The 26,042-nt window shown below is 32.8% G+C and overlaps 1 protein-coding gene across 1 annotated transcript; it reads left to right on the top strand.

Annotated features, from left to right (window-relative positions):
* Positions 1-503: 503 nt before the first annotated feature.
* LOC143244540 (uncharacterized) lies at positions 504-26,004 on the top strand. Its single transcript, XM_076489418.1, has 3 exons — positions 504-1,010; positions 3,203-3,938; positions 18,115-26,004. The coding sequence occupies exons 2-3, from the start codon at positions 3,296-3,298 to the stop codon at positions 18,252-18,254; spliced, it is 783 nt and encodes a 260-aa protein (XP_076345533.1). The 5' UTR covers positions 504-1,010; positions 3,203-3,295; the 3' UTR covers positions 18,255-26,004.
* The last annotated feature ends 38 nt before the right edge of the window (positions 26,005-26,042 follow it).

Raw genomic sequence — 26,042 nt, 5'->3', positions numbered from 1 at the left:
TTCAAGAACCTAGAACTATTCTAGTTTTGAGTTCTGATTAGCACAGTTCTATGCATGAATAAAATGGGAGAAAATAGTAGGTGTCATGATGAAATTTTCAATAGCCATGGCAACCTGTCACCCTGAATTTGTTGAGGCTGTCTTCAATTGAGTATCAAGAATTTTTTTCCAGTGAAACGTAAAACTTTTATCTCTTAGTTTCTCTGTCTTAACACTAATTGTAATGAAATCATCAATGTAAATGAAATGAAAAGTTGAGAAACATAAAATCAATAATGCATTTCTTTTTGCTAAAATGTTTGAAGATTGTAACAGTTAAAGTTAATTATCGTAACAACCTCATTTGTTTAATCTTTTCACATCTGCTTGCTTTTAATTTTGTTATTTTACAATGACCATTGAACTTTATCTGTGTACTAACAGGCAGTTAAGTACTGCTTAAGAACTTGGTGTAAACAACTGATTTAGTTACAATCATAATACAATTAGCTCTCCTAAAAGCTTATTGAATATTTTAATTTACCTTTTGGTATCTAAACTAATAGGTTTCTAATTTTTGTTTCATTTTAGTTACTTTTGTTTAAAGATATATAATAATAAATTTACATAAAAAAAAAGGTAAACTTAAGTTGGAGTTCTAACCTATTTCAATAATTTATACAGCAGAGCATACCTCCTTAGTGCTAGCTTTCATACTGCACTGATTCTTCTCAAACTCAGCGTGTCTTTCAAACATGCATCTTATAACACAAAAAAATATATAAAGCAGAAGAATAAAATATCCCCAACCTACTCTAATTTAACTGAGCTGTATGTGTGTTTAAAAGTTCCATTAGCTGCTCAGAGCAGAAAAATACAATCACACAGTGAAACTACACTGAAGAATTTTTCATGTCATTTCTGGTTGACAAAGGAAACTACCATGTTGCAGAGATGAATGTTTAAACTTGAAACCCAGTGAGGTTAATCTAGATAGCTTGATATGATCATGAGTTTTGTGGTAATTACAAGTAAGTTCCAATTATTTTAAACATTAGAGAGTATACATCAAACATTTTATAAAAGCAAATTAAGTGTTGCAGGGTTAGAAAGTTGTCCATACAAGTGGCATGCAGATTCAGGGATAAATGATGCAATGTAGTGCCCATTAGCTGAATATGTGATATGTTTACATATCTTATTGATAATCCTAAACTATTTAGTGATGAAAAGATTAAAAATTATGAGTCACCAAAGGCACATATGATAGATAGATGGGTGCATATAATTCTTCATTAATCATATTTATATATTATAATTTTACTACAAGGAAAAAATAAGAAAGGTTAAATATTTAAATTCTTTTAGAATTATTGTTTTTCTTTTAAACAAAAAGAGTGTATATGGGTATTGCAAATACAGTTTAATTCAAACATGTAATAATTAATGCATACATTTACTTTCATGAACAAAGAAGTTTTCATTGGTTAAGCTATACCACACAAAACATAAAAAAATAATAAAATGAAATACACAAACCCTAAAATTCTAATAAGAAATGAAATTAAAAAAATCCATAAATGATGACAAATGTACTCAATCTGAAGGAAGCATGCTGTCCATATTGATCCATCTTTTATTCTTTCACAGGCAGATTTTTTCAGTGTTTTATGCAAATGTGTAAAAGCTAACTTTTCAAGTTGTGATTTATACACACACACGTAACAGTTTTGAGTATTTTGGTTTCTAAAATTTTATCTTTATATGATATACAAAATTATGGCAAAATAATTTTGTTTATTGGGTTATATAAACACATTTTATCAGTAAGATCGTTTGTCTTTAATTTACTCTTGCTTTATTATTATAATTTCACTCCTCTGTTAAATGATTCATGCTCATCTTAACCATGTCTTTAGAGAAAAAAAAATATTGACAACACTATTTACCTGATGCAATCATTTGTTAATTATTTTAAAAACATAAACTTTGAAAGTAGTGAGAATAATACACATTTTTCTTGCTTGATTTTCATGTTGTCAGTTTATTTTGATATAATGTATTGACCTCAGTCTGGTTGCTAAGAGTGGAAATTAAGGAATATTATATTACTTCCTAGTGGAGAAAAATCCTCCTGTGTCAACTTATAAGCAGCAAAATGAAATAACCACATACAAAAACTGTTCCTTCTGTTGGTTATAAATAATCCAATAACTGTTTCAGATAGAATTTACATTTTTCTGAAAGACAATGATATGGGAAGGTTATTTCATGTGGGCTTGACATTTATTTACATTTAAATAAAGAAAGAATTTGAGAGCTCTAACACTATATTCTGGCTTGTCAGTGTTTATATGTTTTTTAAATTAGTTTGACACTTAAAAAAATTGTATAAGGATAAAAAAGAAGTGAAGATTGAGAACTTATTGAAATAGTTCAATTTAAAATTAAAATTTAGATGATATATAAACTATGTTTTTATGCCAAATGTACTGATATTGATATTAAAGCTCTGTAATTAAATTTGAAATGTAAGTTTTTGGCTCTTCCAATCCCCATTCTAACATTGTGCTTAAAAAACAAACAAAAAACCTTCCTTTTAGTTTTAACATTATTAGACAACTGTTTCTCATAAGACATTTTAGTTACATAATTTCTCACTATTCTTAACCAAATTATTAGCGTACCTATCCTTTTGTAAATATTCTGTTCTGTCAATTTAAAATGAATTTACAAAGTTTAATGTTTATCCCCATTTTCTTATTTCTTATTTTGAATTGAAAGCAGTTTATTTTGTAAGATGTGCTCTATTTGTTCTAAATCTTGTAAGTAATTATCCCAATTTACATATAAAAATCTTGTCTCATGGCCTCAAAATTGGCTTTCTGAAAATTAGGAAATAATTTATTTTATTCTCAACATGTTGTTGTGGGTACAAAGCACTACATTATGAAGAGTTAAGTAGATCTAATTTTAGATTACTTGCACTATTGATTATATGTGGTATATCCATTTGTAAGTCAGTTTTTAAAGATGCTACTTACAGGTTTATTAATGTTAAAATATATCTAGTGAATTTTTTTACTTGTAAATGTGTAAAATCATGTTACCATTTCTTTTCTGATGCCACTTGAGACAATGCTTCTGTTTATTTTTTAGAAAGGACAATGTCTTGTGTCATTTGTATTACCAATATTTATGTAAATATTTCTCATACTGGTAGATTTCGTTTGGGCAAACAAAGTCAGCTGAAAAATAAGATGATGAGGAAAGGATCAACATATGTCATTAGTTTATTCTTTGTTGTTTTTGTGACATGTCTAAGGAAAGTAGAAGATATACTGTGCTCATCATGTTCAAAATAATTTTACTGAGGTTCTCATCATTCTGTATTACATCATACCTGTTTCTACTGGTGACATGTTTGAGTTTATTTGGCCAGAATAATTGGCTTTATAGTAAACATCATGTTTTCCCAGCAAATCACTTTCATATTTCAAAACGTAGTGACAAATTACAGCAGTTGACTATCACAGATCATCCAAGTGAACTGATTCTACATGACTTTAAAAACTATTTTAAAATAAAAGAAAGAAAGAACTTGAAAGTTGAATGGAAGAGCAACAGCAACCAAAGTAAGACACAAGGTGCTTACATGAAGTATGAAGGGCTTTCATCACAAAGTCATAAAACTGGTTTGAATAATTTGAACAACATTAGTTCTTTGATAAACAAGAAAAAAAAAAGTACCAAGAAAGAAGTACCGAGGAATATTTTGGCCAAAGTCCATTCAGTAATTACACATTCCAAGGAAGCAGTTTGGGCTTTCATAGCATTGATATTTTTGTGTGTTCTCCTAGCAGTAGCAATAATCTGTTCTCGGATGTGGAAGGATTACCATGGCATATCACTTCATCAACCTATGTTAGCCGATTTAAATGAGAAGGTGCCATTTAAAGGTAGGATGTACATTATTTCCTACTTCCATCAGAGAAAACTGTATGTGTAAATTTTATATTATTGTATGCTTAGTACAATGTCCTTTTTGGTTAGAAAAAGACAAATAAACAAAACAGTACAGGGAGTTAGCAGTTGCAAAGTAGATGGTTTTAACCATACTCTTGATATATGTAAAACATTTAAGGGTAATGAGAATAATTGAAACTTCACCAGATGTGGAAGACACTGCCAATAGAAGATATTTAAATTATTTAATAGTGATAGATTTTTCAGAATGAGAGGATGGAGTGGGTCTTTATATAATGGATGATTTATAGCTTGTGGGGACTGAATGAAAAAAAGGTGTCAACAAGTTGAATGTGTATGGGTTACAATAAGGGGTGTTTTTTGGGGCATCTAGGGTATAAGGTTTTTAATTGGGAATGAGATCATGGTTGTTACATATATATAACTATGAGTTAGAAAATGTGGGGCATATGTTGCACATCTTAAAAGATAAATTGCTTTTAAATCAAGATAGATGTGTTTGTAATAAGAGGGAAAGACTGACAGGGAAGATCAAGTTTAATTGGCTAACAATGGACATGAAGGAGAAAATTGAGGATAAATATTATAAGTTTGAGAAGTTTAAATTGTAATTGGATGGAGTTGGACTAAGGGATAGAAGTTATTTTTAGTAAAAGAACTAACCACTGAGTTTGGGTACCATTTGTATCTAATGTTGTAACCATGAATTATTATATGATTCCAATAACTAAAATAGGGGAATATTTAGGGAAGAGTGATCATTGCATAATTAAGATCAACATTTTGCTGTATGTTGAATAAAAAAATGAAACTAGTTTCCTATTTTAAAGCTATGGGAAGATTTATTATTAGTGAATTGGGATAATGAGTTAGAAAATGTGGGGCATATGTTGCACATCTTAAAAGATAAATTGCTTTTAAATCAAGATAGATGTGTTTGTAATAAGAGGGAAAGACTGACAGGGAAGATCAAGTTTAATTGGCTAACAATGGACATGAAGGAGAAAATTGAGGATAAATATAAGTTTGAGAAGTTTAAATTGACATATAGGATGGAAAATTTATATAATCATTAAAAAGCTAGGGACTTGATTAAAAATAAATTAGAAAATGAAGAAGGGTTTATGAGAAACATTTGGCTGAAAATGATAAAACTAAATGCTAGGAGTTTTTTAAGTATGCCAAAGATAAGCAAAATTAAAGTGAAAATTGGGCCCTTAAAGGATGCTGATAAGGTTTATGATGAAGACTATGTGAGATGGCTGAGTTTTTAAATGTTCCTGTTCAAGAATATTTTATGGGAAGTATTGAAATTGACCTAAACTATGTAGATATTAACAGTTATTGGCAAGTAGAAAGATTGAAATCTAGAAATATAAGTAAAGTATTAGACAATGTTGTTGTTTTTTTATAAGGTTGTTACGTGAGAGTAGATAGGTGAGCTTCTCTCTTTCATTTTTGGTAGATCTGTTAGCAGTGAGAAGATGCCTGGAGATTTAAGAGTGCTATTGATACTCATATTTTTAAAGATGATACAAAAGTTGCCCTGGAAATTATCAATTAGTGCAATTCCACCGTTGATGTAAAATGTGTAGAATTTGGTTTTAAACCAAATCTTTATTGCTGTTGGTATTTTTCTTGAAAAATAGTACTTATATTGGAGTGTATTTTTAGCATAAGAAAGAACAAAAAAGGCTTCAATTGCAAACTCTTATCTTCAATTTTAGTTACTCCTTTTTTGCTTGTTGTTTGAGTTTATGAACCCTAAAACTGAAATACAAAAAATAGTTTCTGTAATATTCATTCCTTGCCTTCAGTGATGACATATTTTCATCTATTTAGCTTGTAATTTTATTACAAGAAAGAATCATAAGAATTTTCCTGTGGGCTAACTGTTGGTTGGAATTAAAATTTATTTAAAATTATTTTATTAGGTCTATTCAATAGTTTGTTAGATCACTCACTTTTAGTGGGTCTTCTCTATTGTTGTAGAAATCACGGTAACAGAATTATAGTTTTCTCTTGCTGTGTATATTTACTGTAATAGAACCTTATTCACAATTTTGGTGCTAGAGCTGATAATTAAGGCATTGTTTTTGTTTAACTTCAGTCTATGTAATGTATTTACACAAGTTTAAATTTACAATATCCAGTCATAAGGTGAGTAGACACACCAAAGCATCAAGTAAATATTCAATAGAACTATATAGAAGTGCTTTATTGCTAAGTTATACAAGTTGCTTTTGCTGAAAATTTCACCACAAAAAAGTTGGAATAAAATTCAATCTGCATACAAGGCTTCAAGTCATGTTACTTTGTTTATTATATGTGCCTGATAGCAGGAGGGGAACACAATGAATGGTGGTAGTTTCTGATCACCTACAACATGACAAATATGAAGTTACTGTTTTCTTCAGGGTCATCCTACATTTAGATTCAAATATATGTCAGTTTGAGAAAGTAGTTGTTTTTTTCAGATGGTCTATCAAATTAATTCAAACACCACTTCCTTCTCTCAATCATCAAACTGTTAAACATAAATACTGAATGGAATTTCTTTGTCACTTCTCAGGCCAAGGTCCAGTAGATGAAACTGGAAGAACCACAAAAAGATTCTCCTCAAAAGTAACATTCTATGAATTTTCTGAGGTTATTGTGAAGAAATACCAAAATATTTAAATAAAACATGTAATCAAAGTTGAGGTTGAGTCAGAAATAAAATGTTGGATGATGATTGGAATGAAATAACTCCCATCTCTAACCCAAAATGGATACACTTACTATGGTTGCACAGTTTTTCATCAATATGCAGTACCATGCAAATTCTCTTCTCACAAGATACCACATCAAAGATGCAGATGCTGATGCTAGTACATTGATAATGGTAGTGAAGAAGGCTGCACAGTTAAATTGGATGTTACAGTCAATCTTGACGACAAACCAGAAGACTTGCCTAAAGATTTTAACTTGAAGTAGGTGGTTGTTGGATAATCTGTCCAGAGGAATGCCAAAAAACTTGTTGGTTAATTCTTGAAAAAGGTGGAATATGGCAAGTTTATGTGGCCTGACATTGATGATATAGGTTCTCTTGACAGGTAATCTAGGTACTCAACTGAACCGTGGAAGGATAGATGTTCAAGAATTGGCTTTTGAGATGGAGATGAGTTTGTCTAAGTGTATATAAATCTGTTGGTTTTTCTATGTTACACACTAGTACTAGGCTTGAAGTAGCATCAGAAAAGAAAAATACAGCTCCTAAGAACAAGTATCTGAGGTGATATTTAGTGTATTATTCACATGTATTTTCAGGCAGGTAATTCCATTATCACACCATATAATTCTGTTACTAAACTATGTTTGCTAAGTTTAAATAGTGTATACATATATATATATATATAGCATGACTAAACCTCCTCCTATGAATTAGCCACCATATGTGTCTACCTCATAATACCAGCCATCAGCTTCAGTTATTTTTTTATGAATACAACTGTTTATTCTAGGGAATGGTTTGTACTTCCACAATTTACTCAAGTTATTCTTCATGGTGCAAACTGAGCTTCAACACTTGTAACAAATTTCAAAAATTGTTATGAATTCTAGTTCTATTACTGTGAAATTGCCCATTAGTTATTCTTTCTTTTGTGATCTGAGATGCTTAACAATAAGTCCAAAAATTTATCATACCAAAAAAAAAGATTTCACAATATTTATGGTGGGTACAGCACCTAGTAAATACATTGTGTAACTTTGTTTTTAACAATATACAAATGTTTTACTTTTGTAAAATGCACAATCATTCAACAAAATATCAGACAGCCTGCTAAAGGTAATTGTATTTTACTAGTCTACTTTTTGAGGATGTTACTTGTTATCTGAATGATGTAAAAAATTGTGAATCTTTTATATTTTTGGTTTCAAAACTGTTGATAATGTGCCACACAGAAAACTAGCTAGAAAACCCCATCATTTGGAGTTTGATGGAAGAATAATTAATTGTATTGTAGGGATATTGGATGGGTGAAAGCTGGAATTTCTTATAAATGAATTCTAGTGAAATTGAACTCTTGTAACTAGTGCTGTGCCTCAGGGGTCTGCTTTATCATGTGTAAAAAAATGTAAGGGATGATATTTTGAAGTTTATGAGATTATGCATGGATCAATAGAATACAGGCCTCTGGTTGTTTTGTGCTATATTCTGAAAGTAATAGGATAAGAGAAGAAAAGTTGAGATTTGTGAAAGTCAAACAAGACTTTGGTTAACTGAATGTACATGGGATTGGCCCATTTGGCTTAATTTGTATTGGTGAAGGAATGTTAACTATATTTCCAAGTGTGTCATGTATATCTGTACAAAATGTGGTTAGCTGCTTTAGATGTCATGTCACACATACTGCTCCATTCAGGGTTCACGTTACCCACGTTTTATTCCTTGGAACAGCTTTTTTACCTGTGATCTATATTTCCTTTGACAAGCTATCTGGCTGGGTTTGTCAACTTGTTATGCTTATGTATTCAGACCTGTCTATGGAAGGTGAGCATCTCCACAATATTTTTTCACATCAAATTCATCATATCACCATGTCTTGGCTACTTGCCTTTTCCATGCTTTGGAGAAGTTTGTTCAGGCTGAAATGGGAAGTACTTCCAATACCTTTCTTGTTCATTATGTGCATGATCTGGCTGTATCTTTCTCAGGTGGATATCATCTTTTTCTTGTAGCAATTCTACACATGCCTGTTTGCTTTTGACTGGGATAAGTTTCATCGCTTTTTTATTTATGTTTTTAATTTCAGCAATCTTCTTTTTAATCAGTGATGTCGAGAAAACCCACTTGTAGAGAAATATATATGTAAAAACGGCTCGTTTGGGTGGAGAAAATTTTTTACGTAGAGGAGTGGAAAACGTTTTGATCTTCTTCGGTCATCATCAGGTTCACAAAGAAACAAAGAGGTAACTGACCGGAAGCTGACCACATGTTTGAAAGGGGTTGTGTAACTGAGTGTAGGAATGTAGAGGGCAGGCTTAGATGTTTGAATATATAATTTTATATTATTTATTTTATTATTATTTTTTTTATATAGGTATAAAGGTGTTCCTTTGTATTGGTTTATTTTGGGTTTAAGTTGTTGTATAAGTAAGGCTTCTTTAATTTTGCATTTGTTTATGTTTGTTTCTTTATTTAGTATTTGAGTGTTTTCCATGGTTATGTTGTGTTTATTTGACTTGCAGTGTTCGAAAATGTGTGAAGGTGACTTTTTATGTTCTTTGAATCTGGTTTCCATTTTTCTACTTGTTTCTCCAATATAGAAGTTGTAGCAGTTATCACATTGTATTTTATAAATAATGTTGGTGTGGTGTTTGTCAGTGTAGTTTTTACATAGTATAGACCTCAGTTTTGTGCCTGGTTTTTGAATAAATTTGGTATTAACTGGAATATCATATTTTGTTATTAGTTTTTGCCAAATGTTGGTTATTTTTCTGTTGATGTCGGAAATATGTGGTATGCAGCAGTATATGGTTTCGTGATTTTTTGATTCATGAGATATATTTACTTTTGTTGGTTGATTTTGCTTTTTCTTTAGGTGTGTGCATATAATGTTTTCTACAGTTTGTGGAGGAAACTTGCTGATGTTGATGAAGTATTGTTTTATTGTGTCTAATTCATCGTTAATTTTATCTGGTGAGCATAGTTTTATGGCAGTGTTTATTTGGTTTCTTAGTATGTTGAGTTTTTGTTTTGTTTCATGTGCTAAGTCCCAAGGAATGTATAATCCAGTATGGGTGATTTTTCGGTGGATTTCTGTTTTTCTCTACGTAAAAAATTTTTTCAACCCAAATGAGCCATTTTTTACATATATATTTCTCTACAAGTGAGTTTTCTCGACATCACTGATTATTATTTCATCACGGCGATTGTACAAGAAGTGTAAGTCTTTGTGTTTTCTTTGTGTATTTGTTACCATTATGTCTGAACTAGAATAACTATCTGATTAACAGTACACGCTCATACAAAATTTTAAGAAACTAAGAAATTTAAACCAAAGAATTATCAATAGAAGAAATGACATCTATTTCATTCAACAATGTAGAAAGGAACAACTAAGCCCTAATTTTGTAAAGGTAAAACTATCAAAAAATTTTAATACATACACAAACATTATCCAAAATTTACAGAAAAAAACTACTTAAAGCCATGTTGAACACAAAATACAAAGAACTACCTGACTTACAAAAACAAAAAATGAGCCTAGACCATCAACTAGCATGCTGCATCAAACCAGAGATTTACGGACTTATACAACGAAACATAAACCAAATCAACACTAGGAATGACAGAGACAAAAAGACCTGCCACAACAAAAAACTAGAAAAACTAAGATGCAAACAACAGAAAAGACATCAACACAACAAATCGTTGACTAACCTCATAATTAACAGATCCGATCGACAATTAAACACAGGTGAAATACATCTACTTAACAAAGGACTCAACTTTGCAATAGCACCTTGGGACATTCCAACCTTAGAAATCAAAACATGTTCAGAAGATCTAGCCAGAAGACATGTAATACTTTCCACAGAAAACAAAAACAAGAAAACAACCAACAGAAAGAAGATAACTTAGACAATTTTATTGACATCCAACAGCCAAACTTCCCAGGTAAAATTAAAAATTTATATTTTCCAGAAACACCTAAAAACAACTTAAACGATTTCTTCAAAGAATTTTCTCACAAAACCATCAACATAATTTCACAAAACAGAAAGTTAAAAATAATCTTACAAAAAGAGACATTAATTCCATTAAAAACCTAAAACAAAACAAAAACATAAAAATTCTAAAAGCAGATAAAGGAAATGCTATAATCATAATGAACACGAATGAATACATCCAAAAAATGAAGAACATCCTATGAGACACAAACAAATTTAAACCAATACACACAAATCCAACAAAGACACACGAGACGCAACTAAACAAATTACTACTAAAAATGAAAAAAGCCATCACAATTTCACTTTATTCCTACCTACGTAAAACCGACTCACTCACACCACAAATATACAGCATCCCCAAACCTCATAAATCAGATTGTCCATTATGACCAATAATGTCCACATATGAATCGTTTAATTACAATCTTGGTAAACACATAGCATGGAAATTCTCCAAATATGTAACATCAGTCAGCTCATTTGTCAAACACTTTTAATTTCAAGTCTAATCTCAATCAACTTAATCATAAAGCCTTAATGGCCAGTTTCAATGTTATATCCCTCTTTACAGAAGTTCCAACTGCTGAAGTCTGCAAGATAGTGTTAAAACTCTATATCCGAGACCCTAACCCATCTATAGACATTCCCAGCAACCAATTAGCAACCCTCATAGAATTCACCATGATGAAGACAAACTTCATGTTCGACAACCACAACTATATACAAACAAATGGCCTAAGCATGGGCAACCCAGTATCACCAGTTCTAGCCAATATTTTTATGACACAAGTTCAAACACAAGCAATTAACACAACATTACATCCACCACTATACTTGTACAGATATGTAGATGACACGATTGCGGGATTCACATCTACAGAACACACACTTAATTTTTTCAATCACATTAACGCTATACATCCCAACATCAACTTCACATGTGAACAAGAAGAAAGCAATCAAATATCATTTCTTAACCTCAAAATTACAAGAACCGATACTCAATTTAAAACAGAAATCCACCACAAAATCACCCATACTAGACTATACATTTCTTGGGACTCAGCACATGAAACAAAACAAAAACTTAACATATTAAGAAACCAAATAAACACTGCCATAAAACTATGCTAACCAAATACAATTAATGATGAATTAGACAAAATAAAACAATACTTTATCAACATTACTAAGTTTCCTCCACAAACCATAGAGAACATTATATACACACACCTAGAGAAAAAGCAAAGTCAACTAACAAAAGTAAATATATCCCACAAATTAAAAAATCACGAAACCATATACTGCTGCATACCATATATTCCTGACATCAGCAGGAAAATAACTAACATATGGCAAAAACTAGTAACAAAATATGACATTCCAGTTAATACCAAATTTATTCAAAAACCAGGCACAAAACTGAGGTCTATACTATGTAAAAACTACACTGACAAACACCACACCAACATTATTTATAAAATACAATGTGATAACTGCCACGACTTCTATATTGGAGAAAGTAGAAAAATGGAAACCAGATTCAAAGAACATAAAAAGTCACTTTCACACGTTTTCGAACACTGCAAGTCAAATAAACACAACATAACCATGGAAAACACTCAAATACTAAATAAAGAAACAAACATAAAAAATGCAAAATTAAAGAAGCTTTACTTATACAACAACTTAAGCCCAAAATAAACCAATACAAAGGAACACCTTTATACCTATATTAAAAATAATATAATAAATAATAATAATAAAATAAATAATATAAAATTATATATTCAAACATGTCAGCTTCCGGTCAGTTACCTCTTTCTTTCTTTGTGAACCTGACGATGACCAAAGAAGGTCGAAACGTTGTTCACTCCTCTATGTAAACAATTTTCTCAATCGAAATGAGCTGTTTTTACATATATAATCCTCTTTTTACAACAGATAATGGGATCCTGCTTTGTGGTGGATGCTGCCCTGTCGTGTATGCTTTGTGTATGTACTGATCGTATTGTTATGCTCACTGTAAAGGTGGAATGTTTCACAACACCACTGGTGACATATCCAGTGGGATATATATTTATATATGTTTCTACATATCAGCAAATTTCACCTGCCGACCCTTTGATTGAATAAACTGATGTCATTCTGCTTTTCAAAATAAGGAATTGTAGACACCAGTTGCATTTACACATCCACCCCTCTTTTTCTTCCAGTGGAACATGGAAGTCCTTATCACTTCCCAGTTGCTGAGGTGGTGGAACATGTAAGCTTCATCCTGTGTGTGATTAGAATTTTAATTTACCATATGTACTCATGCACTCAATGAGAAGAAGGCAAAGCTGGTTTCCCTCCTTCCATTTCTCCTAGATGGTTTTTTCCTGGGTGGAAAGCAGTTGATTGGGAAAGATTCAGCTTATACAGAACCCTCCTTATAATACCAGGTTCAGGATGACATCACCATGTTCCTATAGTTGTATACAGTAGAGGTCTTTCTCCTTAATTTCAGTTGCAGTATGTTCTTTGCTTCTATGGTGGAGTTTGGAGGACTTTTTCTTATCTGCCTTGTAATGTTGACACCAGGACACACATACATTGTTCCTACATTTGAGCAAATGTTCCATGTTCTCATAATTCTGGATCCAAGATGTCTTTTCCCTGCATTTATGGTTGAATGATTTATGATTTCCATTCATAATATGGGTTAAAAATATTAACCTGTTTTTATGATTACCTTGAGCCAATGCTACAACCCTGTAATGCCAGGTTTGCTTTGATGTTCGTCTTCAGTGGTTTTTGTGAGTTTGTGTGTTTTTCTCCAAAAATTAACTTCCTCTTTATAATTCTGGTTTCTTGACATATGACATCCCCTAGTACGACTCCATAATGAGTGAGGTCAATGGACACTGAATTTTTTATTCTTTCATTATGGATCCCCCAAATTCAGATAAAAAATAACATCATCTGCAAATGACTGTCTTGAAGACTGAACAGCTGTCTTCACTTTCTTTTACATCTGTATCACATATTCTTATTCTACATTCTTTATCAAACAAACCTTTAGTGCAAATGTTTATCCTTTTTATTCAGAAGGGATCGGAGGGGCTCGCTCGCTTTCTTAAGTCTGTAAAAAACCTACATTCTGGGGATACATTGATAGAAACATCTACCCAAAAATACAGTGAGCTTTTCTTGAATTTGAAGGTCATTGGGATATATCCATTGCTACTTTAAATTTCTCATGAAGAGTCACTGTTGAGAGAGATATGAAGAACATCTTCAAGTTAGAGATCCTTACTGATTTCTCCATCTGAGGAGTTTCTGCAGTTGAGCATATCTTCACTTGTAAGGATGTAATTATGCTGCCTAACAATATTTTAATTTTGACATTTACATCATCATGTTTACTAACTTTTGTCATGGTGGCTTATATAAACTCTAAGGTACGGACATTTATTCCGAACCCTCTTGGATGTTTTCAGTGTCAGCAGTTTGATCACTTTAAGGCATCATGTCATGGTTCTTTGACATGTGCTTGCTGCAGTTGCAAAGACCATTACACTTAAGAGGGAGAATTAGACCCTTGCTGTGTTAATTGTGGTGACTCTTTCATTCTTGCCCGAGGTGGGTGGAGGAAAGAGAGGTACAACATTTGAAAACAGTTAACAACATTTCTTACCCCAAGGCTTGGAAGTTATTGTCCCAAACTCCTTCTTGGACATATGATGATGCAGTATGTTCCATTGCCATCGTGGGAGTGCAGAGATATCTTTCTGTGCCTCCAATTGAGTCATTCTCAAACTATGTGAAGAGTTTTTTTGTCTTGTATAGATAAGTGAGTTCACAAATCCACGCCTGTTTCTGTCTCTGTTCCTTCTGGTGACTGCCCTGGTCCACTTTCTTCAGTCCTACCTTATGGCATTTGCTCATGTCCACCCTCTTTAGCCCCAAGATGCAGAATGATTATTAATTCATACCCTCAATTACTTGAATCTACATTTACAAACAGAGACCTACCCACTCGACTCAGGGCAGAATCCATGTGAGTTGATAGACCTTCTAATAAAGAAATATGATGTGGTTGTAAACCAAAGGGTTCTTCACTCAGTTGTCCTCCATCTAAATAAAAATGGCCATTTGAAACTGTTGATGTTCTCACTCTAATCTAGGTGACATTAAGGCCTTGACTGATTTCTATCATCCTGTGTGTCTTTCATTAAAAGAAACATCCCTGAAATCTGCTGATACAGTTACCATTTGGCAGTTTTCTTTATACAGAAATGACAGGTTTGGTGATAGAGGGGTGATATTACTGGTCAACCAGAACGTGCCCACCTTGTCTTTGCTATTTGATACACCCTTGGAAGCTTTGCCATCTGTGTTTCCTTGGGTCATACCAACAGTGTTTGTTCTTTCTCTACCTCTCTCCTGGAAGACATAAATGAACAAAATCCCCTCTCTTTGGTACAGGTTCTTATACTTATTTTCATCCACCTGGTCAGTCTATTACTGCCATTGATCTTTCCCTCTGCCACCTTCACTTTTCTCTTTCTTTTCTTAGAAGGTGATGACAGTGAGATGTGGGAAAATGATCATTGTTCTATAACTTTGAGAGAGATTGGCTGTAGTTGATGTTACCTGACCCATGTGCCTCGGTGGAAGTTGAACCAATCAAATTGGGCCTCTTTTACCTCTTTCTTGGAACTACATCCTGTCATTGATAGATGATTACATGGTAGCAGGAACTCACTGTATCATCCAGGCAGCTGCTTAGTCTATTCCTAAGACCTAAACACTTGATTTGGAATATTCTCCATGTCCTCTCTTCCACCTTTTGAATGTTCTGTGCTTACAATCTATGATACCCTCATTCACTTGAAAACTTCAGACTGGAGTATGTGTCTCTGGCCATGGTTCTGCTAGGACTTCGGCCAAGAAAATGTTGGACCCCATTCACCAGCTGGGGGTTCAACTTTGTATGGAGGCTTTCTACACTTCTCCAATCTAGAGTCGGTACAACGAGTTCCACAAACTTTCTCATCACCTCTTTGGTATGCCATTAAACTACAATGTGCTCTTTTAGAATAAAGAGTATGCCATTCTTCTCTTTGGCCTACATATCCAGACACAGCTGGCTGAGTTGGATGTGTCATTGGATGGCATTGCTGTCTCCACTGGTCGGCCCATCCCACCATGGCTTATTAATATTCCCACTTATGACCTTTCTGTGAATCATATGAGGATGGTGGATACTCTCAATTGGAAGTAGTGTCTTCTATTTGCCAAGCATCTTTCAAAACATATTTCCACTTCCATTTATACAGATGGTTGGAAATCAGGTGACTCTGTGGTATCTACCATGGTTTTTATGACTCGGTAGTTGCTCATAGGATCCTCTCTACAGTTTTTGTGTTCACTGCTGAGTTTCTTGCCATTTTTCTTACCATAGATCATGTAGAAGCTATGCAGTACACCAATTGTACTATTTATACTGACTCTCCTAGCTCTCTACTGGCCCTTGTATCTCTTTGTGTTAGTTCTCATCCCGTTCCTGTCGATATATCCAAAAAATGAATAGCCCAATTTTCTTTATCTTCTATTTGTTTTTCTGGATGCCTGGCCATGTCGGTATCCATGGGAATGAGCTCATTGATGCTGCAGCTGAGTCTGTTTCTTTGGTGCCATCACAGTCACGTCTATTCCCTATACAGAACTCACTAGTTGTTAGTTGACTTGAAGTTGACAAGCTTTTCCAGATTAAATCTTCTGTTGTTTGACCATTTTGTTTATGTAAGGATCAAAAGGAGAAAGTTGTCCTAACTAGGCTGTGCATTTGTCACAGTTTTTAAGACTTTGTTTTCTTTTATCTTGGAGTGATCCACAAATGTGCGACTCTTGTGACACTCGGATCACAATACCTCATCTTTTATTATTTTTATGATTATAAGCGATGGCATCATTTTTTACATGTCTTTTCTATTGGTTTGTACCTGACATTGGAAAGTGTTATTAGCAGTGGCAAAACTGTCAAACTTCCTCGTGTTTTGTTTCTAACTTTTTACAAGTCATTGGCCTTTTAACTTCTGTTTGATGTTGTTTTGTTTTAAGTTGATATATCTTTTACAATAATTTTACTTTTACTTTTTTTATGTTTTTTCTAGTGCAGATAGACTTGTTACTTTGCACCAATAAATGCCAGTCATCCAACTGTAGTACAAATTTTTAAAATATTCAAAGAATGTAAGGACATCAAATTTTTTAGTGTTACTGATGACCAACTGCTGAGATCTACATAAAATTTACCTTACAAGTAAGAGTTTAATATAGAGATCCCTGCACATTTCATAATACTTTTACATGTTATTAATAGTACAGAATCTTACAGTGCATAGCTTAGGGTTGTTGTAATTGGGAGTTGTTACCTTATTACTTTGTTAGAATTAATATTGATTATAGTAAGGCTTTTTTTTAATACAAAATTTTACATGTTTGGATTTTTTTCATACTTTTAATGTATTAAAGGGAGGAACACATCATGGAACTAAGTGAAGGTTTTTATATGTATCTTATGATCCTAGGAATGCTTTTATTTATAAGTTAGAGTCAAAGTATTAGGTTGAGGAATAATTTGTGAGTGTTTTTAAATAATTTCATTCAAGCATTACATGCAAGACTATACAATACTTCAATGCATGAACACATTACACCCAAAACATTTATTATGATACGTTATTTCATGTAATACCTAGGTATATAGTATGCATTGTTTTAAACGAAATTGCAAGAAATTAAATGCGAAAAGCAGATGGTGTCGCAAATGCTTGATTTTGTCCACTTGACAGTCCATTTAATGAGCTGAAAATGAAAGCAAAAATTAAAGACATGAAAATCAAACACACCATCTATTAGAGCAAAAAATTATCTACCAAATGACATGAAATATTTTGTGAAAGCGTTTCATTTATGAATATATTTGTTTAACTTGAAAAAACGCTCACGAATTATTCCTCAACCCAATAAGATTAAATGTTGTTGTACTTAGTAATGCAATGGAAAACTAATGTAACCTTAGTTAAATTTGAACTTTTTCTTGTTCAGTAACTACTTTGTGATCCTCAGCCATTGCTAGCATAAGTACCTTACAGGTATGACTGATTATAGCTAAAGTAAACACATTAATGTTGGTAGTAAAAGAACTTGTGAGAATAAATTTTGTTTGTGGAAATACAGATAAAATATATGTATATAACAGGAAACAACTGAGCCAAAAGTGGTTACTATTATAGCTTCAGGTATCAATGCTTTAATGTTGTGTTGATTTTCATGTTGTTGTTGTTTTTTTTGTTTTTTTCAACAATCTTGGAATAATTGCTAAATGAATTTGATACAAAAGCAGTTACATCTTCTATACTTATATTTTGCATTTAGAGGCATTAGGAGAAAAGTTGAAATTCTTGAGATGGTTGAAGAGAAGGCAGGAATGGAGGACTAAATCAGTAACAGGAGCAAGTTTCATAGAACTTGAAGAGCTATTAACGAGAAATCATGATAGCAATGATGAAATATGACAAGCCAATAGTTATTTCCCTTTAAGTTCATTGGGTGTGTTGGTGTTAAGTTTCTGAACTTTCAATGCCAAAATCAGGGGTTCAGTTCCTTGTGGGTGGACAAAGTTGAGACAATGTATTGTGTAGCCCAGTGCTAAAAGACCAATAGAAATCAAAAGTCTTTTTGTAGTAAATTTCAACAGAAGTAAAGGACTAGATCAGTAATAGAAGTAAATTCAGTGGAATCTGAAGAGCTACAAAAAGTTAGTAATGACAGAGATAGTAGAATTTAGCAAATCAGTTATTATGATTTATTTTAACAAAGACTTTACATTTGTTACAAAAATGTATTAAAAACAGACTTCATTGCATGTCATCTAAGCCATTTATCAAACAGATGATTCAGAACAACCATTTGTTATTGTATTTGTCTGTTTAGTCTTACTCTGCTTTTAGAGAATTTGTAAATGGAACTTATTTATTAGAAAAATGTTAAAATAAGGATTCTTGTGTGTTTAGTAAAAGGGATAAATTTCACAGCTTCCTATGTGTGAATGAAGATGCATCCTGTTATAAAACAGGAAAGACATATATGAGGCCTTATCTATCTGAAAAAAGAAAAACTTGAGATACAGAACTGGTATGGTAAACTTGTGTTGTAGAATACATGAATGTTGGTTTAAAATGCTTAGTTCTTTACAACTATTTCAAGAGAAATTTGATTGTTTTGAAATTTCAGATTGGCTATTGTTGATTTGTCACTAAATTTGTATTCTTGCATTATTTCAAACTCCTGTACTTTCATAGTGGACTGTGTGGTTGTGAAAGTGAATCTGGTGTGGTCTGTGTAGATGTGATAATGAGTCTAGGTGTGATTGTGATTATGAAAATGAATTTAGTTTGGACTGTATGGCTCTGACAGATAATGTGATGTGGATTTGAAATTATCAAGCCTGTTTATAAGTAAATGTTAATATATATTGTGTGAGTTTATCTATCTATAGATATATACATCTAGTATATGATGCTAGCAAGCAGCATGAAAAAGGGAATGACCAAGTTTCTATTTAAGTCAGTCACATGTTCTACTGTCTTCCGATATTGCTAATAAAGGTATCAAACAACATGATCTTGGTTTGATCCTCTATACACCAGTCGTGGAGGCATAGCATGACTGCATTTGCTTGAGATTCTTCAGTTCCTGGCAATAGTTTCAGGAAACTGAGAAGTTTATCTTCAGCAGCCCTGACACCAGCACTGGGAAACAGTCCACTTTATTTGCATATCCTGTCTCTGGTAGGATTCTGCCATCTCAACTAAGATACATTAGCCTAGAAGTCTCTCCAAATCTCTGCTGCAATATCTAATTCAGACATGTTGCAATATATGTGGTTTAGCATTAAACCACTCTTTGGCTTTAACAGTAAATAATGAAAAACTACATTGCTCTTTCCAATGATCAGCATACTTAGAAATGACAGAAGAAGACATATTCAAATGCATAGAGGGACCCATCTAAGTATGTGATCACAATTCAAGTGCCTATTATAACTATGTAATATTTGCAGGAAGTAAAAATAGAATAGCTAAATTGTGTGAAAAAGAGAATAATTCTTCCTACACTGTTCTATTTTTATAAGACAAGGACCTCAAAGACTTGGTTATTTAAAAAGGGATGAAATTAACCTATCAGTGGTTTGCTCCAAATAAATTGTACATCAGTATGTTTATGAAACAAAAGTAGTTAAACTGAGAGATGGATACTTATGACTAACTAGAAACTGTATGACTTAAGGCCAAGGTATTAAAGAGTTTTAGGAGTGAAACTAAATATATACAAGCTAAATTAAATGTGGAAATCTCAAGTCTGCAAGAATTAACTAAGAAGGAATCACAATATAAATGTTGAAGCAAACATCAAGGAACTGGCAGGCTTATTAAAAGAAGCCCCAAATCTGACCCCTTAAAGATAAGGAATTTCAATTGCATGTAGATCAGTTATGAGCTACAGCAGAAAGACAGAGGTAAGATAAATGGAAAATACCTAATTCAGCTGTATGCATAATAGTGTACTATTTTACATATTATGTATTAAATGAGATAAATTGCCTTTGGTAAAGTTGTGGACATTAAATGGACTGTGCAAATTCATAAAGAGTAAAAGAACAATGTCAGGAAATGAAAGGTTGTGTTATTTGGAGACAACTGAAGTAGTCAGTCTGAGTGACTAAGACCAGTCTAATTCAGACATAGACTGATTGTACAGACTGTTAACAAAATCAGGTTAATTTAACAAATTAACAGGTTTGAGAAACGAAAATCAAGAGTCAAGAAAGTTAATAAATCTGAAACGTATGTGTCATAATTGCTTCTTGAGAAAGTGTAGGTTAATGTTTTGTGTACTCTCAGAGTCATTTTTTATTTTAAATGTAGACCCCTGGAGTTAGTGACTTGTATGCTCCACTCATGACTATATCTTTGTTTAAATAAACAAGTGTGACTGGTGGTAAAAGTTGAAGCTCCAACAAGTAGCCTAAACAACTGCCTGTATACATGCAGATATTGCAGCAGAGATTTGGAGAGACTCATTAGTCATCTCATTAGTGACATGCATGAATGGATTAATGAGATTCCCACTGTCCCTATGTACTATCTAGCAAAACCTCAGCCAAGAGAATGGGCTTGGAGAAATCAGCTGTTTTTTAAACAGTACAGTTTAAACTTCCTACCTGTTGCTTTCAAGAGTATTTCTATAAACATCCTTAAGGTATTCATTACTGCAGCTGTCTTTACATCACCCCACATATAGTAACTGTAAATCTGATCACTGTGTGGGGATCAAATTGTAAATATGGGGGTAACCTCCTTTGAATTTTGTGTAACACCTTTTTTGATTTACTCAGTGGTAGGAAGTATAACGTGACTTTCAACCTGGAGCTACATATAATGCTTGTACTAACTTAACTAACTCTGTCATACTACTTCCTGCAGTAACAGATTGTTGTTGTATATTATTTTGAAATCTGGTGTTAAAAACTAACATTTCAGTTCCTGCTTTGTGAAACTCAGCCTGTCCTATCCGGGTATGTATCAATGCATTAGTAATATTTACTTGTGCTCTAGATACCTTCATGAAGTTCAGTTGTCTGATTTAATGAGTTCATTGTAGTCACCTTTCATTTTTTGATCAACCCCTCTTGTAACATTTTTGCTAACAGTAAGATAGCTTTCCCTTGAAATCTCATATGATGCAGCGTCATAGTTTTTGAATTTCCAGCATTGAAGCTAACATGAATATTCACATCAAATACACTATGTAACAAAATTTTTACTTTTTCTTGTTCTAGGCAGAAAATGTTATTTCCTAATTGCTTATGCCTAAAGTAAATGGAAAAGACCTATTTTTCTTTTCAAAACTTTGCTTTTGTGACCCAGGTAATGAAATTTTCAAATTTACCCATTTTCCAGAACATTCCAGGTAGATTCAGTGCTGAGTAGCTAACAAAGAATTTTCAAGGACTTCCTAGAATGTTGTAGAACTTTCCATAGTAACATATATACAGGGGCTCACCACTTAGTTTAGTTCTAGCTGCCTAAGTAAATACATAGACATATCTTGATTTTATCAGAGATGGAATCAAGAAGCAGCAAGCATTCTCCAGATGCATTCTGCTATGTATGTGGCCAATTTATCAAGACAAGAGAGAAAAGTACTCTGTGACAGCATCTGTTAAAACGTGTGAAGCCTACAAGACATATTTTGGCATGTCTGTTAGGGATCAAGACAAACCCTGGGCACCTCATTTAACTTGCGAGCTCTGCAGAAAAACTAGAAGGTAAGCAATTTTTGCTTGCTTGAATAGTAAGATTTTATAGTATACAAATTTTAGACTTTTTAAAATTTAAATATCTTCCGGTGCACCTCAAAGAGGAGTACAATAGCATCAAGACCTTGCTAGAAGCCTTGAAGTATGAGTATGGCTGGGAGGTTATCAGAGACTTCAAAATGGTGGCATTCCTGATGGGTCTCCAAGGAGGCTTTACCAAGTTTCCATGTTATCTTTGCCTTTGGAACAGTAGGACACCGCAGTACACTGCAACAGGAAGCACTGGCCACAACGGACTGAGTTCTCTGTGGGGAGGCACAATGTCAAATGTGAGCCACTAGTGGACCTCCAGAAGGTGTTGTTCCCTCTATTGCACATAAAATTGCACATTAGATGTAATGCTAACCATGCAAGAAATACTAGCCCTTGAAAGAATGAGTTAAAATAACAAGGCAAAAATTAGTGAAATATGGTTAGAAGACAAAGTACTGTTATATACTTCATTTGTTAAGAAAGGAAAACTATAAAAGCTGAAAAGTAATGAAAAGGTTCTTTTAGAGTTCTTAACCAAACAATTCCAGTTAATTTTCAGTTTCAAGAGATCTATGTAAAAGGTAAACAGATAGCATTTGTTAATAGATTAAAGAAAGTAAAAGATTATAAATATTATCAGTATGAATGTATATCTGATGAAACAAAAGTGCATGACCCAAATAAGAACATACTCGAAGAAATTGATAACTCAAGTGAACCTGAGTTATCTCTTGATGGTGAAGAAACACTAGAGATAGAGAAAGAAACACCAGAATTAAAGGGTGAGACTGCTGTATTGGGCAATGAAATAATAAAAAGAAACCCTAGTTAGTAGCAGAGATAGTGAAAGTAGTTCCATGGTAACTGATGACAATGTTTTAAGTACCCCAGTGACAACATAAGCAAATATAGTGACCCATGACTGTCACTTTATATTACATGGTCCTATATCAACTCAACCAGAAGTGACCCCCTTAGGTAGTACTTATACCCAAGAGTGATGTAAATGCAGTTAATACTGTTTTTAGTAAGAACAGTGTAATAGTAGCTTTCAATAACATGAAAAAGTACTTACAAAATTGTAAAGTTTAGAAATGAGTAGTTGTTTTGAGATTTGTGACTGTAAGGTAAATCACTTTCATGTATCAGCCCCCAAGTATAGTCTCCCATCATGTTTTTGTTAAATGCTTCGTGGTAGTGGTGTTCAAAGTCCAGTATATCTTGGTGGAAGCACTTGCCTTGCTCCTCTGAGTATGCTCCCATGTTCTCCTTGAATTTATCAACACGAGTGTCAAGGATATGGATACTTTCAGGGACATCCTGCAGCCCATTTTGCCATAGTTCTTCACCAGAGCCTCAACCAGTTTCACATAATTTCCAGCCTTGTGATTGCCCCAGAAACTCCAAACCACTGCAACAAAGCTGCCCCAAGCTTTTTTTTCCTTCCTACTGAGCTTTTTGGGGAATTCTGTGCACTCCAGAATCTTCTTTGTTTGTGGTCCAACAAAGATATCAGCTTTGACATTTGCCTCGGACAGCTCAGGGAAGAAGTCTCGAATGTACTTGAAGGCTGCAGACTTCTCATCAAGAGCTGTGATAAATTGTTTCATAAGATCCAATTTTCTGAGTAGACTCATGTTCAGTACTTCTAAATGCCAATAATAACAAGGGGATCTGCTCATCCCAAGTTTTTTTTTTTATCTATCTTAGAGTATTGAGAGATCATGTCTAACAAATGTCTATTGAATCTTTATATTACCTGTTAGCAGCTGGGTAATAAGGTGTAGTTTTGATTTCCCTTACCCCTAGGTGGAAAGTTGCTACCTCAGTCTGCCAGTTATTCACAAATGCTTTGGTGATTGTTTCAATTTTCTAATCAGATAAGCATACTACCTCAGGAAACCTGTTTAGATAATTTGTAACTACTAACTCGTATTTGTTTCCTGCATAGAACGTAGGCAATGGGTCTAAATATATCTAACGTTTCTAACTGAAATAGTGTAATTAAACTCGATTTTTTGTAATGGAGCATTTCTTGAGTGTGGGCTTGTTTTTGTTTGACATTCTACTGCACAAACCTCAAAAATCTTTAATATATTTGAACAAATGTTCGAAATCTCTAAATTCTCCTGTTCTAATTCTATAGTTTTCTGGTTAATACATGTTAATCAGAATTATAGCTTCCGAGCTGACTGTAGTTGACCATAATAATCTCAGCTAGCTGCTTTTATAAGAATCATGTGAGATTCTACAACCATCAATGTTCGAACATGCTAGCGTTTTCGTAGAACAAAGTGTTTATTCAGAATCTCAAGAATATACAAATTTAAATAACAAGCTCAACTTGCACAATACACATCCAACAAATACACCACATGCATTAAACTGAAATATACATAGGTATTAAAATAAGTGTATAATGGTAAATCCATTACAGATGCTATCAGTTTTCTTTATCATTATTATTTATTTTATACAAGGTAAGTGCAAAAATGTGAAACAGTGAGAGATTTTTGCATGGACAAACCCTTTGAGGACTGTATCCTGTGTCATAATTACACATTAAATTTTATTTGTGATGACAAGAAAAGCCACTTGAAGTAAAAATGTGTTGCAAGACGGGTGGTATGGGTATTAAAACAAGTATTAAAATAGAGAACTACGTTTCAGATTTCTTAGGTCACCTTCAGGGTTGTTTTTAGTTTCTTGTCATTCTGATTAAAAATAGATGTAATAAATTTTCAGTTTTGCCATATTTTTACCACTACTTTGGCATGAAAAGTTTGAGTTCATGGTCATATACATGCAAACTTGTGGTTTCACATTTTGTGTTTTGCTATTTTTATGGGAGTTTCGTACAACTACACATAAGAGGAGCAATTTTTCATGTCGTGGGATAGATTTTCATTAATGATGAATTTACCATAACTTCAGTCCAGGTGATGGGTACTTTGGCTAGTAGCAGAAGTGATATAAGTAAATATATATCACAAACTATTGGAAGCAGCAAAATACGTTATTGTAAAGAAATAAAACTTCATATTGGTATTAATATTATTATCACCCTAATACTGAAATGTGGTAAACTTACTCTAATTTTCAATTCACCAATATATGGTCTCTGTATGTGTGTTTTTTGATAGTGATGAAATTGGAATAGCTTATAAAATTGTTAATGGAATATCTGATCTTGTCCCACATGATGCAGTTAATTTTAATTTAGTTTAAGTTAACTTCACTGATAGTTAATAAAAAAATTAAAAAAAAATAGAATAACTTCTAGGTATGTTGTCAACATAAAACCTGTGAAAATTAATGTGATACTATCTAATACATGTCTATTATTTAGATGTATACAAGAGATTATTTATAATTGTATTATTTCAAGGCTTGTTACAGATTTCTTATATATGTTGTATTCTTTTAATAACTATCCGAGAGCTGAATATTGCTGTAACTAATTAGTAACAAAGTATATTTAAATTTGTAGTAATACTAATACCTTTCTTTACAAACATCTATTTTGGGTAAATAGTGGTAAAACATCAGTTATGGTTAAAAATTATGGACTGTGAAAATACAATTTACTCTCATCCTAGGATATTATAGAAGCTAGTGTAGCTGGAGTCATTCTTTATTTTTTCACAGAAATAATTTATTGCATTTTTAGAATTATACTTATAATAAATTACGGAATAGTGTCTTTATTGGTATTTTTATTTTTAATCCTAAAATTAAAATGTTGTATAAATAGTTGTTTTAGAATTCAAAATTGCATTATTTCATTCTGGAAAAAAATGTATTCAACTTTTTAACAGAAAGAGGAAAGCTTTTGTGTTTCTTTTGACTGAGTACTGTAGTTAACATGTATCTCATAAGAATAAAGCACCAAGACACCCATTTGGCAAACCTATAAATGTTCCTTTATGTGATAATTCTGGTGAAAAAA

Source organism: Tachypleus tridentatus, chromosome 2 (genome assembly GCF_004210375.1).
Source record: "Tachypleus tridentatus isolate NWPU-2018 chromosome 2, ASM421037v1, whole genome shotgun sequence".
Taxonomy (NCBI): Eukaryota; Metazoa; Arthropoda; class Merostomata; order Xiphosura; family Limulidae; genus Tachypleus; species Tachypleus tridentatus.
This window is presented reverse-complemented; position numbering and strand designations above follow the sequence as displayed.

What these genes read in the sequence shown, in the direction of transcription:
- LOC143244540 (XM_076489418.1), top strand. Translation starts at nt 3,296, where the DNA reads ATGTCTAAGGAAAGTAGAAGATATACTGTGCTCATCATGTTCAAAATA. An exon ending in TGAGAAGGTGCCATTTAAAG is followed by an intron (nt 3,939 to 18,114) that starts GTAGGATGTACA and finishes TTTTGCATTTAG; the next exon opens with AGGCATTAGGAGAAAAGTTG.